General features: G+C 40.3%; 1 protein-coding gene across 1 annotated transcript; it reads left to right on the plus strand.

Moving 5' to 3' along the window:
- The first annotated feature begins 114 nt into the window (after nucleotides 1–114).
- ddx47 (DEAD-box helicase 47) lies at nucleotides 115–14203 on the plus strand. Its single transcript, XM_003221099.4, has 12 exons — nucleotides 115–263; nucleotides 2985–3078; nucleotides 4739–4927; nucleotides 6739–6810; nucleotides 7570–7688; nucleotides 8023–8094; nucleotides 8179–8295; nucleotides 8425–8571; nucleotides 9281–9418; nucleotides 11107–11177; nucleotides 11371–11500; nucleotides 13616–14203. The coding sequence occupies exons 1-12, from the start codon at nucleotides 201–203 to the stop codon at nucleotides 13739–13741; spliced, it is 1338 nt and encodes a 445-aa protein (XP_003221147.2). The 5' UTR covers nucleotides 115–200; the 3' UTR covers nucleotides 13742–14203.
- Nucleotides 14204–14597: the final 394 nt, after the last annotated feature.

Here is a 14597-nt window from a genome sequence, read left to right on the forward strand (position 1 = left end):
TCTTTGCAGCAGGAGTGGTTCCTTTGGAGGAAATTGCCTCTACTTTTTGAGACAGAGATAAACGAAACACGCTGGCTCCTGCCGGAGGTTTCTTCTGCGAATGGAACTATTACTTCCTCAACCGGAGAATAGAGAGGACTTGAACTACTACTCCCAGCGTGCCTTGCGGAAGCGTCTGGAGGTTAAAGGTAAAGCTGAAGATGGCGGCAGAGATGGAGCAGGAAGAAGCCAACGCGGAGGTAGCGAAATCCTTCAAGGAGCTGGTGAGAGAGTCGCCTCTTCTTTGTTTTTCTCCTCCTCCTCTTCGTCTTTGGTCACTTTACCTTTCTCTCTGGAGTGGCAATGAGGGTGTAGCTGCCCCGGATTTGTTCTCTTGAGTCCACACGTGTTCTCTGCTAAAGCCCTTGGCGGAGGCAACAGCTACAACAGGCATGGGCAAACTTCGGCCCTCTAGGTGTTAGCTAGCTGTTGGGAATTGTGGGAGCTGAAATCCAAAACACCTGGAGGGCCGAAGTTTGCCCGTACCTGAGCTACACTGCAGAATTAATGCAGTTTGACACCTCCTTAATTATCAGGGTTCAGTGCTATGGGATCCTGGGAGTTGTAGTATGTTGAGGCCCCAGCACTCTGGCAGAAAAGGCAAAATGCCTTGTAAAACTACAACTCCCATGATTCAGTAGCACAGAGTTATGACAGTTGAAGTGGTTTCAAACTGCATTAATTGTACACTGTACATCAGGCATGGGCAAACTCCAGCTCTCCGGGTGTTTTGGACTTCAACTCCCACAATTCCTAACAGCTGATAGGCTGTTAGGAATTGTGGGAGTTGAAGTCCAAAACACCCGGAGGGCTCAAGTTTGCCCATGCCTGGTGTAGATGCCTCCTATGATTCTGGAGACCTGAATCTCTTTTTAAATCATAGAATCAGAGAACCGGTTGAGATCCCAAGGGCCATCTAGTCCAACTTGTTGATTAATTGGAGTGCTATTTTAACTTAATCGTATTATATGTAGTACAAAACCAAACCATTTAAAAGAGGTAATTGTTCTCCGCCCCCCCCCCCCCCCCCCCGGGATAATGATGTATTGTTATATAGCAAATAGTTAATTTTATAACTTCTGTTTGTTTGCACATAAGTAAAATCACCCAAATTTGGAAACAGGCAAATGACTTGGGCTTTCATACATGGTTCCAAGGAGTTTTTGATTTTATTACTCTGTGAGAAGCTGACCATAAATATAGCAACAACAATAATAATCTGACCATAAATATAAGATGTAGTTGGCCCTATATATCCCTAAAGATGGGCTTAAAGCTAACCTCAAAAACTGTGGCATAGACACTGAGAACTGGGAAGCCCTGACTCTTGAGTGCTCTAACTGGAGGTCAGCTGTGCCCAGCAGTGCTGTGGAATTTGAAGAGGCATGAATGGAGGGCGAAAGGGAGAAACGTACCAAGAGGAAGGCGCATCAAGCCAATCCTGACCTGCCTTCCTGCCTGGAAACCGATGTCCTCACTGTGGAAGAATATGTGGGTCAAAAATAGGACTCCACAGTCACCTACATACCCACCGCCAAGACACTACACTTGGAAGGTCATCATACTCGGACAACAAGGGATTGCCTAATGAATGATCCCTGGATTCAACCATCCATGACTTGAAAATAGTTTTTTAATCCACAAAGCAAACCTTAATTTTGACATTTTATATAAAGGGCATTATTTTCTCACATTGTTTCTCACATTCCCAGCTTTGGAACTCCCTCCCAAGGGAAATTAGGCAAGCCTAATGGATGTTTCAGCTTGCATTTGAGGACACTTAGTCCCTAGTTATAAATTCCCAGTCCCTAGGTTCCATAATAATATTTTGTTCTCTGCACTTCATCCAATACCCAGCCCTACAATAGGCTGCTTGCACTACCCCATGCCCAACCCTTTTGTAACCTGGTCACATCCATTGTATTATTGGTGTTGTTGAGTATTTTAAATTGAGTTTTAATGCTACTGTTTTATACTCTTATGCTTTAGTGAATTGTGCTTTTATCCGGATTGTTATATTAAACTATGTTTATTTTAATTTGATGGATTGTTTTGTATTTGTGTCTGTGGGCATTTTGTCTCACATGTAAGTTGCACCTAGTCCCTTTGGGGAGATGGCGGGGTATAAGAATAAAGTTGTTGTTGTTGTATTTAATAGAACTTGAACATTCACAGAATTGGGTCTTGGAACCAACAGTTCAATTGTGCAGAGGATGCTGGCTGTGTTAGCATCCTATGAATCCCAGAAGTCTGTTGCTCTGGATAAATATTGCTTAAGTTATATTGACTATAGGCCAATCCCACTTTATATAGTTGGACATTACTTACAATACTCGATATGCTGTCTCATCAGTTTTGCTGCATAAGGTGACTGCCAAAAATATTTAAAATCTTCGCCTGATGAACTACAGTCAATATAAGGATTTTTCAAGTCTCTCTTTCCCCAACAGACCTTTGAAGTAGATTCAAGTAAGGGATCATGGTTAGCCCAAGGCCTCAAATGAGATTTAGCTGTTTGTATATTTACAGAAAGGCACTGTTTGCTTTCCATTATATATAAAAAAATCAAAATGGGGCACAGTATCAAGGAAACTAATACAATGATAAATGGGTCATCCATCACCGATAACACAGGCAACTCATATAATAAATAGGTATAGCAATGTGAACTCATGCATATCAGTTTCATGTTCAAGAGTGTATTTACTTAACATAGTATGCTCTGCTCTTCTCTTTTTTAACTTGTAGCACATACTGATTCTAGTTAATAGGGATAATGAAGCAGATAACTACCGGTATATTTTAAAATGAGTTATGGTTTCAAGTCGCTAAATTGTCCAGTAAAGTCTGATATGCAACTAACTATAAGTCTTTGGTATAGTCCATATTGGGTGTTGAATATTTGAACATCTTGCTAAGAGTTTGTTTTCTCTTTGGAATTGCAGGGCGTGACAGAGGTGCTGTGTGAAGCCTGTGATCAGTTGGGATGGAAGACGCCAACAAAGATCCAAGTGGAATCTATTCCACTAGCACTCCAAGGTGAGACTACTTATGGGAGCTCGAATTCATTGAAGGAGAGTCAAGGCTGATACATTTCCATGTGTTACAAAGAAAAAACATTCCACTTTCTTTTTCCTGCAGTCTTTTGCAGCTCCAAGAACTTATCCTTGACAAGTGAATTATTTCTCTCAACCTGAACTGAGGAATTGAATTCTTGTCAGAAACCGTGCTTTTCCTAATGTATTAGAAATGGCAGGGTTTCTCTTACAAGGGATTTGGGCTCCCTTCAGGCTGTCTGTTATTTAGAGATCATTAATTCTTTTCATAGAAGCATAGAATTAGAGAGTCAGAAGAGACTCCAAGGGCCATCCATTCCAATCGCCTGCCATGTTGGAAAATACTATCAAAGCACTCCTGACAGATGGCCATTCAGCCTCTGCTTAAAAACCTTGAGAGAAGGAAACTCCATCACACTCTGAGGCAGCATATTACATTGCCAAACAGCTGTTACCATCAGGAAGTTCAAGTTCTTCCTAATGTTTAAGTGGCATCCTTTTTCCCGCAATTTGAATCCAGTGTTCCATGTCCTAATCTTTAGAGCCAAAGAAAATATTGGCTCTCATGTCCTCTCTCAGCCTTCTCTCTAAGCTAAACAAACCCAGCTCCCTAACCCATTCATCATAGGGCTTGACTTCCAGACCGTTGACCATTTTGGTCACTCTTCTCTGGACACTTTCCAGCTTGTCAATATTCTTTGTGAATTGTGATGCGCAAAACTGAAAAATCCAGATGAGGTCTTCCAAAGCAGAATAGAGTGGTACTATTACTTTTTTCAATCTCGATCGTCTAGACCAGTGTTTCTCAAACTCTGCTCCTCCAGGTGTTTTGGACTTTAGCTCTCAGAAATCCTAGCCCACTTACCAGCTGTTAGGAATTGTGGGAGCTGAAGTCCAACACATCTGGAGGAGCAAAATTTGAGGAACACTGGTCTAGTGTCATGGATCCTCTTCTTCATTTTCAAACAAACAGAACTGACATCTAGACACTATTATTCCTATTATATTTAGATCTAGACACTATACTATTATGTCTACATTTTCTAATCTCCAGTGATGTGGAAAAAGTATAAAGTTGAACACATGCTCATTGCCATATTCCTGCTATGAACTCTGGTACCTCTTATACAGCAGAGGACAAAAATCTTGCTGAATTCACATAGATTCTTATTGTAGACTTTTCCAGCGTGTGAAGTGTGACGGCACATATGGAGAGGCTGGTGCCAGTGGATTTATGCACCCTTTCTCTTCACATTGTTCTGCTTGTGTGGAGCTTTGGATGCTTGCACATATAACTGATGTGTTTTAGTCCCATTTCTTACCTATCACTAAGAGGAAGTGAATGTTTATCCACCATTGGAGAAAGAGTTTTTCATTTGCATTCTTAACAAATTAGGGGTAACTGACACAGCTTTAGAGCCACAGGAACCTATTTCTTGCCAAATCCAATTTTTAAAAATATGAATGAAGGGGACTGCTGCTGCTGTCCTTCCTTTCCACCAAAACTGGGGCTTAAGATGGCTTAAAAATTAGCCCAAACGTACAAAAGGTCAACACTTGCATGCTATTAAACTATGAATAATATTGTATTCATTTTAACTGTAACTTCATTGTGCTATTGTGGATTCTGTTCTTTCTTACAGGTCGAGACATCATTGGCTTAGCAGAGACAGGATCTGGGAAAACGGGGGCGTTTGCATTGCCCATCCTGCAGGCCCTCCTGGAGACCCCTCAGCGCTTCTTTGCTTTGGTGCTTACACCAACCAGGGAGTTAGCCTTCCAGATCTCAGAGCAATTTGAGGCTCTTGGATCATCCATTGGTGTTCAGACTGGTGAGTATAAGGCTTTAGATCAGAAGGAAATATGTTGAATTTTGTCAGTCATGTAGAAGATGGAGCAGTACCATGCTTTAAGAAATTCTTTAAAACAGACATGTCAAACTCATTTTCACCAAGGGCCACATCAGCCTTATGGTTCCCTTCAAGGGACCAATTGTTATTCTAAAGCTGTATAATGTAACTATGTTGCACTGACATTGAAAGTCTTGTGAGCCACATAAAATGACCTTTCATGCCTTACATTTGACACATATGCTTTCAAATATAGCTTCATGAAATGTGCTTGTACTCTAGCTGCAGTGTATGGCAATAAGCCCACAAACAGTATTAGTCTGTATAATATTTTGCTAACCCACTGATGCCAACAACTTTAATGTTAATGTTACCAGTAAAGAAGCATTGTCCTCAGCACCCAGGATTGAAAGAGATGCCATGTATGTTTTCGCCATTATCTATTTGTAGCATTTGTCTACACTCTGCTATTAAGCTCCAAATTCTTCTAGAACCACCTAGGGTTATCCTAGGAAGATAAGTAGCAGGATAACCCTTGTTCTCAGGCTTGCCATTTCTTCTCTTGTCACAGAATAAAAAAGCTTTCTGCAGTTGGTATGCAAGCCAGGTGGGCTGGTGCAGAAGGGATAGAATGATCTGCTTTGTCCTCCATCAAATCCCTGGTTTTCTGAGACTACTTACAAAATTAGCCTCACCTTATGAAAGCAAACGTTTCATAGTTTCCTTTAAAAACAGATACAAATTTCAAGAAGATGGGATTCACTTTCACAACTGCTGCTCTCTCCATGTGTTCTCAACATTCCCTCATAGCATTAATTGGATTATGAGTCCAAATTAAATGCGTACAGTTCACATAATTTTCTTCCTGTTTGGAAATGTTTTTAAAATATTAGTCTTCATTGTTTGTTTTGAGTGAATTCTTAAAGTCTTGCACCTTCCTTTGGAATTCATGCTATTTGGATGCTTTGGGTGCAACTGGTCAGTTCATATGACTCATTCACAAAATTTAACTAAATATGGCTAATGTTGATTTCTTTTTAGAGCTTAAATAACACTGTGTAACATGATTTTGGTTCCTGGGTTATAAATGTCATTTCCTAATTGGTTCTATCATTAAAACATGGGAAAAGTTTATTAAACTGCAAAAAAAATGTGTTTGCTGTACATCCTACAGCACATTTTGCTATAGTTTTACAATGAATATCTTACAGAGACTCATCCAATTTAACATATTTTGTGGCAGCCACAAAAACAAAGTTTCTGGAGTATAATAACTGCTTTTAAAGTAATTACTGCACAATTAAACAGGAAATAACCATTTCAAACCAGGAACAGATTTTTTTAAAAAATTATCTTTAAAACAGCGTAATTTATCTTTTTGGGACTATAACCTAACCACCCTCCGTCACCCTGGGCATTGACCGTGTTACCTGGAGGATTCTGGGAGTTTTATTCGAATGATAACATTTCTATGCTCTGTTTTTTCAAAATGTTTATTTGAAACCTTTACCCCAGGACTGGAGCACTCCGTGAAATGTTTATTGACATCTAGCTATAGTAAGCCTGTTCCAAAACAGTGGTGAATCTTATATTGTGACTCTGTGTATACTTAAAAATGAATGCTTACATTTAGGGTTGAGGGGTGGAATTGATGAGGCCCAGCAAATGGAAAAGCCTTTACTTTCCTGAAAGAATGGGGGCTGTGCAGAGGTACATGTTTAGGCTAGAGTTGTGTGATGACTAAGAAGTTGAATTAAAAGGAATCTGATTTATTTTTTATTTTTTCCCCTAAGCTGTGATTGTTGGAGGAATTGACATGATGGCTCAGTCTCTGGCCTTGGCAAAGAAGCCTCATGTGATAATTGGTAAGAACCAAATGACAGATTGAAATGTCATGATGAGATACTATAAGAATCTAATTGAAGGAGAACTAATGCATGGAAAAATTATTAACACTATCAGGTTATTCTGGGCAACACCAAAAATGCTTGCCATGGAAGGCATGTGTAGTCACAAAGGATGTGTGCCCAAATGAGTGGAATGCAGGGCGGAAGTGGGATGCGAGCTTTCGCATACACACCATTCATTTGAATCCATCAGCAGAGACCATTTTCACTGAAGGCAAATGTGCACATTTACAAACAATTCATAGGAGCCAATCAGAGATGCAGAGCCACTTTTAAGAAATGGGGCTACAAAGTGGAGTCCACAGGCCACTTACTACAATGCACTTTGTGCCCTGCCACATGCACAATGGAGGACCTTCTTACAGCAACACCAGAGGCAATTGGGAGTGGCCAGATTTTGTTTATGTGCAGTTCACACAATCCATCACAATTTGTCATACTGGCTTGTTGAATTGCAATCCAGCATCAACTAGAGCAGAGTTTCTCAAACTGTGTTCCTCCAGATGTTTTGGACTTCAACTCCCATAATTCCTAACAGCTGATAAGCTGATTGGGATTTCTGGGACCTGAAGTCCAAAACACCCGGAAGAGCACAGTTTGAGAAACACTAGTTGAGAGGATCACATAAATGCCTGCTTTTATGTGCTTTTCTGGAAAAAATTCTAGGTTATGTCTGTTACTGATTTCTCCTTTTCTCCCATCCTCTTCTTTTGGTAGCTACTCCTGGCCGCCTTATTGATCACCTTGAGAACACAAAGGGTTTCAACTTGAGAGCTTTGAAGTATCTGGTGATGGATGAAGCTGACCGTATCCTCAATATGGACTTTGAGACAGAGGTGAGCTCTGTCAATCTTGTCCATTTTAGAATAGGCCTTTGAAATTCCAAGGACATGGTGAAATATGTGGTTCTCCCATATTTGCTGGATGGTGTGATAACATAGAGCAGTGCTTCTCTGATGTGGGGGACTAGAATTTAATTTGGGCTAGAGTTTTCACTCTTGCCATGCTGGCTAGGGGATTCTGGGAGCAAAGGACAATCAACAGCTTTTTGACCCTCTGTATATGCTATTGCTTTCCTCAATGTGGGCAGTTCCTCCCTCCAGAGTTGCTCTTAAAGTGTACATAAGTATTTTTGTTCTTTTGTATTTCATTTGCATTCTCTCATCACAGGTAGACAAGATCCTGAAAGTGATTCCCAGAGACAGGAAGACATTCCTCTTTTCTGCTACAATGACTAAAAAGGTATGAGAGTGATCAGAATTTTGTACATTATATTAATTCAGGGCAGAATAAGTGTCTAGAAATTTCAATTTGATCTTTTCTCAGGTGCAAAAACTCCAACGGGCAGCTCTTAAGGACCCTGTTAAGTGCGCAGTTTCATCCAAGTACCAGACTGTTGAAAAACTTCAGCAGTACTATGTTTTTATTCCTTCCAAATTCAAGGTAAATATTTCCTCCAGCGTGTTTCATACTCCAGTTGGATTTCTGATGCTTTGTTTGGGTTCTTTTTGGATTTGTTCCTCTTCATTCTCATTGTTCATGAGCAACAATGCATTTTCTAATTCTCTTTAGGACAGTTACCTCGTTTATATTCTCAACGAACTTGCCGGGAACTCCTTCATGATATTCTGCAGCACGTGCAACAATACTCAGCGGACGGCTCTTCTTCTTCGCAATCTGGGCTTCACAGCCATCCCTCTCCATGGACAGATGAACCAGGTACATCCAAGGACATTTCTGGCATGCTATAGCCAAGCTTGGAAAAGTTGCACTTGGTACTATGACTCCCAGAAATTCTCAGCATTGGCCATACTGGTTTAGGGATTTCTGCAATTACGCCAAAAGGTATTGCTCCTAGTTTCTAAAACAGGCCTGCACAACCTATACTCCTCCAGGTGATTTGGACTTCAGCTCCCAGAATTCCTGGCCATTGAACAAGCTGACTAGGGCTTCAGGGATTTGAAGACCCAAACACCTGGAGGGCCACAGGTTGTGGAGGCATGTTCTAAAGCAGGGATCCCCAAACTAAGGCCTGTGGGCCGGATGCGGCCCTCCAAGGTCATTTACCTGGCCCCTGTCCTAAACTTTAGACTTAGGGTTGACCTAAGCCTGAAACGGCTTGAAGGCACACAACAACAATCCTAATTTTGGATTATTTCATCATAATCCGGTAGGCCAACAGTCTGAGGGACCGTGAACCAGCCCTCCATTTAAAAAGTTTGAAGACACCTGCTCTAAAGTATTGACTATATTTGAACTGCAACTGCTTCTATTGTGCAGTTTGCTTTTCCTATGAGTAACAAAAGTGTATTATGTCTAGAATAGTAACATTTAGCCATTGGTAAATCACAAACATTTAACTAATTTCTGCTTTCCCAGGCTAAAAATCCATAAAGTTATGTTAACTTTCATTTTCTTTTCTTTCCAGAATAAGCGATTAGGGTCACTGAACAAGTTCAAAGCCAAAGCACGGTCCGTTCTCTTGGCAACAGATGTTGCTAGCAGAGGCCTGGACATTCCCCATGTGGATGTCGTGATAAACTTTGACATTCCTACCCATTCCAAGGTGAGTTATTAAATCGTAGTGATGAATTTTGCTGCCTGTGGTTTTCAGTTTTCGAGCTCACAAGCAGGAATTGAAGCCAATGAAAAAATAAAGCTGAGATATAAAATAATTTCTTAAGGGTGAAGAATCTACATTTCACCACTGTGAACCCTCACTGAATGCTTTAAAGCCGAGAAGAATAATGAGTGTGCCACCAAGAAACCTGAGCTGGAAAGATGGGAATTACAAGCATAGTTAATTCAGATAAAGCAGGTGTGAAAACAAATCGAACTTTCAGAACATGCAGCTTGGGAATGTTCCAGCATTAGTCTTTTCTGTTTGATTCTGAAGCTGGATCTACACTGCCATATAATGCAGTTTCAGAATGCAGTTTAACCACATTGAACTGGATTATATCCCAGTGTAGACTCGTATAATCCAGTTCAATGCAATTAAATTGCATTCTGAAATTGCATTATTTGGCAGTGTGGAACCAGCCTCAGTTTGGGCAGGAACATGTAATCAGTTTTGCAAAGTGTGCTTGAGCTGCACTAGGTGAAATGTTTTGAACAAAGAGTTTCACTTATCTCCTCTCTGATTTACAGTGATTTTACCTTAGCATTTTTGTGGCAAGATTTATCTAGAGGCAATTTCACATTTCCTTCTTCACGAACAACCCAGGGTTTAATCATGACTGAGTGGGAATTTGAACCCCATTTTCCTGGTGTTCTGTTTTGACACTTACAACTATTAATGCCTCATTTCTGTCCTTGCCTGAAAAAAAGACCCACAGGTGAAGCCAGCTTTGTTTAAGATACTTTTTTTAACCTTAATTGGCTGGATACTTGTGGTTACAATATTTACCTTTCATGATGCTGGTTTATACAATTTGTTTAATGATTTTTGTGTGGTGGGTTTTCCTTGTTTACGTATCCCCTGCTGTATATAATCTCTAACATATACAGATATCAAAAATACTGGAAAAAATTACAGGAGTTCAAAAGTTCATTTGCTTTCTGAATTTGCAGATAGGTATTCTGTGCATTCATGAAGCCTAGAGCCATCCTTTTCTAAAGCTAAAGCTAATAATAATAATAATAATAATATAATATATTTATATCTTGACACCATCTCCCAGAAGGGACTCAGAAGCACAGATAGTTCAACAATACACAAATGCCATAAAATACATATACATGCACATATAAAATAACGTAAATTTACATAAGCAATTTAACATTAAAACATCATTAAAAAACCCCAGTAATGTAAAAGTTCAGATTGTGTGTGTATGGACATATGAACACATGCATGTACACATACATGTGTGTGTGAGAGAGAAAGAATGGATGAGAGAAAATGTGAAGTCAATTTTGACAGACTCCTCTTAAGATGTAACAGCTAAAAGATGAACTAGACTCTGTCTTTAGAGCCTGTTTAATAGTGACGGAAAGACACTGATAAACTTAGGGAGAATTTCTCTCCACAGGATGCAGTCTATATCTTTAGAAAACTAAATTTAAGTTGTTACCCCCCGCCACCCCAAGCTTTTGGAGGGGCACTTTTATCCCTTTTCTGGATAAATTAGGTATTATGGAAACATTCTGAACAAGTAATCCAGAATGAGGAACCTTGAACAAGCTGGTTTCATTGTATTTTGCTGTAGCCCATGTCTTGTGATATACTCTGGTTTTTTTTTTCCTTTCCAGGATTACATTCATCGGGTGGGAAGAACAGCTCGGGCTGGACGCTCTGGCAAATCAATCACCTTTGTCACGCAGTAAGTAGTGCTCTTTGAAAATTCCACTGTTCTGCTCTGGAGCTCTGGAGCATCCTCTGGAGGTTCTGGAGAGGGAGATGTTCATACGGATCCTCAGATGGCAAGTTGGGGACGATGCTAAGGCATGTATGGGGCAGTAGTGCAGGGAACCTACCTGAACTGGAGGTTATATATTTCTATTGATTTCCTCCAGGTATGATGTTGAGCTTTTCCAGCGTATTGAGCACCTAATTGGCAAGAAGCTACCTGCCTTCCCCACACAAGAGGATGAAGTCATGATGCTGACAGAACGTGTCGCGGAAGCACAGAGATTTGCTCGCATGGTAAACTTACTTTCTAAATCTTCCAGGATGTGGGTCAGGACCCTTGTGTGCAGCAAACCTCATGAATGCAATTGCAACATTAGCATTTACACTTAGAATTTCAAACAAAATTAAAGACCCATCTCTTTTGGCAGGCCTACCTGGTCAGTTTTAAATTATAACTTTTAAAGTGACATTTTCTTGGTATGGATGTTTAAATGTGTTCTGTTGCTATGTCTTTTAATATATGAGTTTTAATGGTTTTATGTTTTTATCAATGTATTTTAACTATGTTGTACCCTACCTTGAGACTTGAGGAGAGACAGGAAAAAATAAAATACATTATTATTATTGACACAACATCAGTGCTGTCAAATATCATTCTAAAGCTGTTGTTATTAAGAAAGGGGGTTCTCCAGATGTTGTTGGACTACAGCTCCCATCAGCTTTAGCTGGCAGAGACTTCAATATAGGGAATTGCTAACTTACAACATCTATTCACCCCTGATTTTCAGAGGTACAAAAATCCTTCTTTTTTGCTTTTGGAATCACAAAATACCATCAATGCTAATGCAGCTTTCTAACTTCCTTGTTAACAAGCATGTTGGTCAGGTAATTCATGCTAATGAATAATTTAATTGTTGGAGCCAATTTCTGGATATTTAATTAGTTAAATCATAAATTATTTCCATTTATATCCTGTCTTGGTCCTAGTTCCAAGGAAGCTCACAAGGAAGCTAAAACTGATAACCAAAAATAGACATTGCTTATAAAATGTTCACAGTTCTGCTGTGGTTTGTTGACTGGGGGCCCATCTAGACAGGGCCCATAACCCTCATTTTTACCGGAGGTGTCCAAATGACATCTCAGGTAAAACCAAATTAATTCAAGACAAAGCAGGAAAACCCTGGTTGTCTTGAATTAAGTGGATCCTCAATTAGATCTGGGTATTCCTGAAAAACCCAGGTCTAATGGAGTATGTGCCCTGTGGGGACTGACCTCTCGGTAGTCCTGAGGTCAGTCTGCATAGCCCAATTCACTTCTTTGGGACTGGAGAAGCAAAAAGGGAATCCACTCCCCCAAATCCCCCCTAAATTTTTTAAAATAAAAGTAAAACTTACTTGGCAGCCATTATTCCTTTCGGCATGGCTTTTGGAACGTACCAATGTAGCGCTAAGAGATGGAGGAGGGTTCCCCCCAGTCTCTTAGCGCCACATTGGTACGTTCCTAAAACCATGCTGAAAGGAATAATGGCTTCCAGGTAAGTTATTTTCTATTTTAAGGCCTTTTTGAGGGGAGTGGTGGGTTTAGTGTCTCGGTGTCCTCCCAGAAGGTACCAGGATGGCATCTAGACAGCCCTAGGGAAAGTACACATTTTAGCGGGAAGTGTTTGGACTTAACTGCATGCCTAAGCGTGTTTAAGTGTTGTCTGGAAACTGCCTGAGAAAGAAAGTAAGTTTAAGATAGGTCTGATCCAGAATTGCAATGGGCTTTCAATTGACTTTTTGTGACTGAGGACTTTGTACAGGGATTAAAGTCTTTGCCTATTCTGAGTGAAGGCAGGAAGCATTGCCCTCTGAATTGCCTTCTGATTGTGATAAAGGTGAGCCTGGCCACTCTGCATGTGATGTTATGATAATTATATGTGTGGTGGCACCATAAATGCATCCTGTGTTGTCTCAATTGATAAGCCAAGCAGTGACAGACCTGGTCAGTGTTTGGATGGGATCGAATGCAGCCTGAAACATTGGAAAGCTGCTGCTAATATTGGGCTGGATGGGCCAGTGCCTGATTCAGTATAAGGCAGTGTCCTGTATTCCTTGATTGACTGGAATTATTATCGTCTAGGAAAATACGGAAGAAAATGGCTTCAAAGCAACTGTTGAGTGGGGCATTGAAGTGGCACAAATGATAACTGTCTTCTGGTTTGGTACACCTCAGTCTGCCAAAATTCACCTTTTATGTTGAAAATATGGGTGTTTTCAGTTGAGAGCCTTTTTTACAGTCTTCATTTGCAGTTCACTTTCAAATGAATGGCTGAAACCTGTAGTGGTGGTTGCAGGTTTTAGCTTTTGTAGCTTCTTGGTTGTCTTCAGTGGCTCAGAAGGCTCAATTATTCTCCTAATTTCTTGGCAGGAGTTGCAGCAAAAGGGGGATAAGAAGCGCTCCCGAGAAGAGGCTAATGAACCCGATGATGCAGAAGGAGCGATGGGTGTCAGGAACAAAGTTGCTGGTGGGAAAAAGAAGAAAAGGAAACCCTGAGAAATGGAATTACACCAGACTTTATCTGCTCATGTTATTTAAGTGACTTAGATTCTGGGAGTCAACCGTTCATCACCAGTATCAGATTGAACTTTTTGTGCCCACTCAGAAAGCAAGATGTTTCTTGCTCCAACAGGACCTTTACAAATGTGACAGTCCACTTTCCCAAATATAAACCAGAAATTATTTTATTGTTATCCTGACATTCTGGGCCAATATTGCAGAAGCCTTATTTCTACAGCCTGGAGTTCCTTTACTTACCAGAGGGTGGAAGCAAACAGCAGGTTTTGGAAGCTTTTCTCCACAGTGGAATTGAATACATGAGAATATTTCCAGCATGCTTTCAGCAAGTGATGAAGAAAGATTTCTACAAACCTTGTTTCTTGCAAAAAGAGAACGGTCAAAAATAAAACTAGCACATCATGCTAGTGTAAAGAATAAATATATTTGCTTAAAAAATTACTTGATATTCATAGTATAGATTTTTTTTTTCGTGTCAGGAGTGCCTTGGGAAACTGAGAGAATTGGCTGTCTGCAAGGATTTGCCCAGGGGATGCTTGGATATTTGATGTTTTACCATCCTATGGAAGGCTTCTCTCATGTCTCCACATAGGAAGCTGGAGCTGACAAGACGGGAGCTCACCCCGTTCCTCAGATTTGAACTGCCAACCTTTCAGTCAGCAGTCCTGCCAGCACAAGGATTTAACCCATTGCACCACCGGGGGCTCTTTATTATAGATAAAAATATACATCAAAACTACCTGGAAACCTATAATTAAGCAAAACAACAACATTTAAACATAACAGAGCACATCCTTCAAACTGCCCATGCAATATAAAACATGACTTCCAGCTT

The sequence above is a fragment of the Anolis carolinensis genome, chromosome 5 (genome assembly GCF_035594765.1).
Source record: "Anolis carolinensis isolate JA03-04 chromosome 5, rAnoCar3.1.pri, whole genome shotgun sequence".
Classification (NCBI taxonomy): Eukaryota; Metazoa; Chordata; class Lepidosauria; order Squamata; family Dactyloidae; genus Anolis; species Anolis carolinensis.

Coding starts and splice junctions, on each gene's coding strand:
- ddx47 (XM_003221099.4), top strand. CDS start 201: ATGGCGGCAGAGATGGAGCAGGAAGAAGCCAACGCGGAGGTAGCGAAA. Junction 264..2,984: donor CGAAATCCTTCAAGGAGCTG/GTGAGAGAGTCG, acceptor TTGGAATTGCAG/GGCGTGACAGAGGTGCTGTG. Junction 11,178..11,370: donor TCAATCACCTTTGTCACGCA/GTAAGTAGTGCT, acceptor GATTTCCTCCAG/GTATGATGTTGAGCTTTTCC.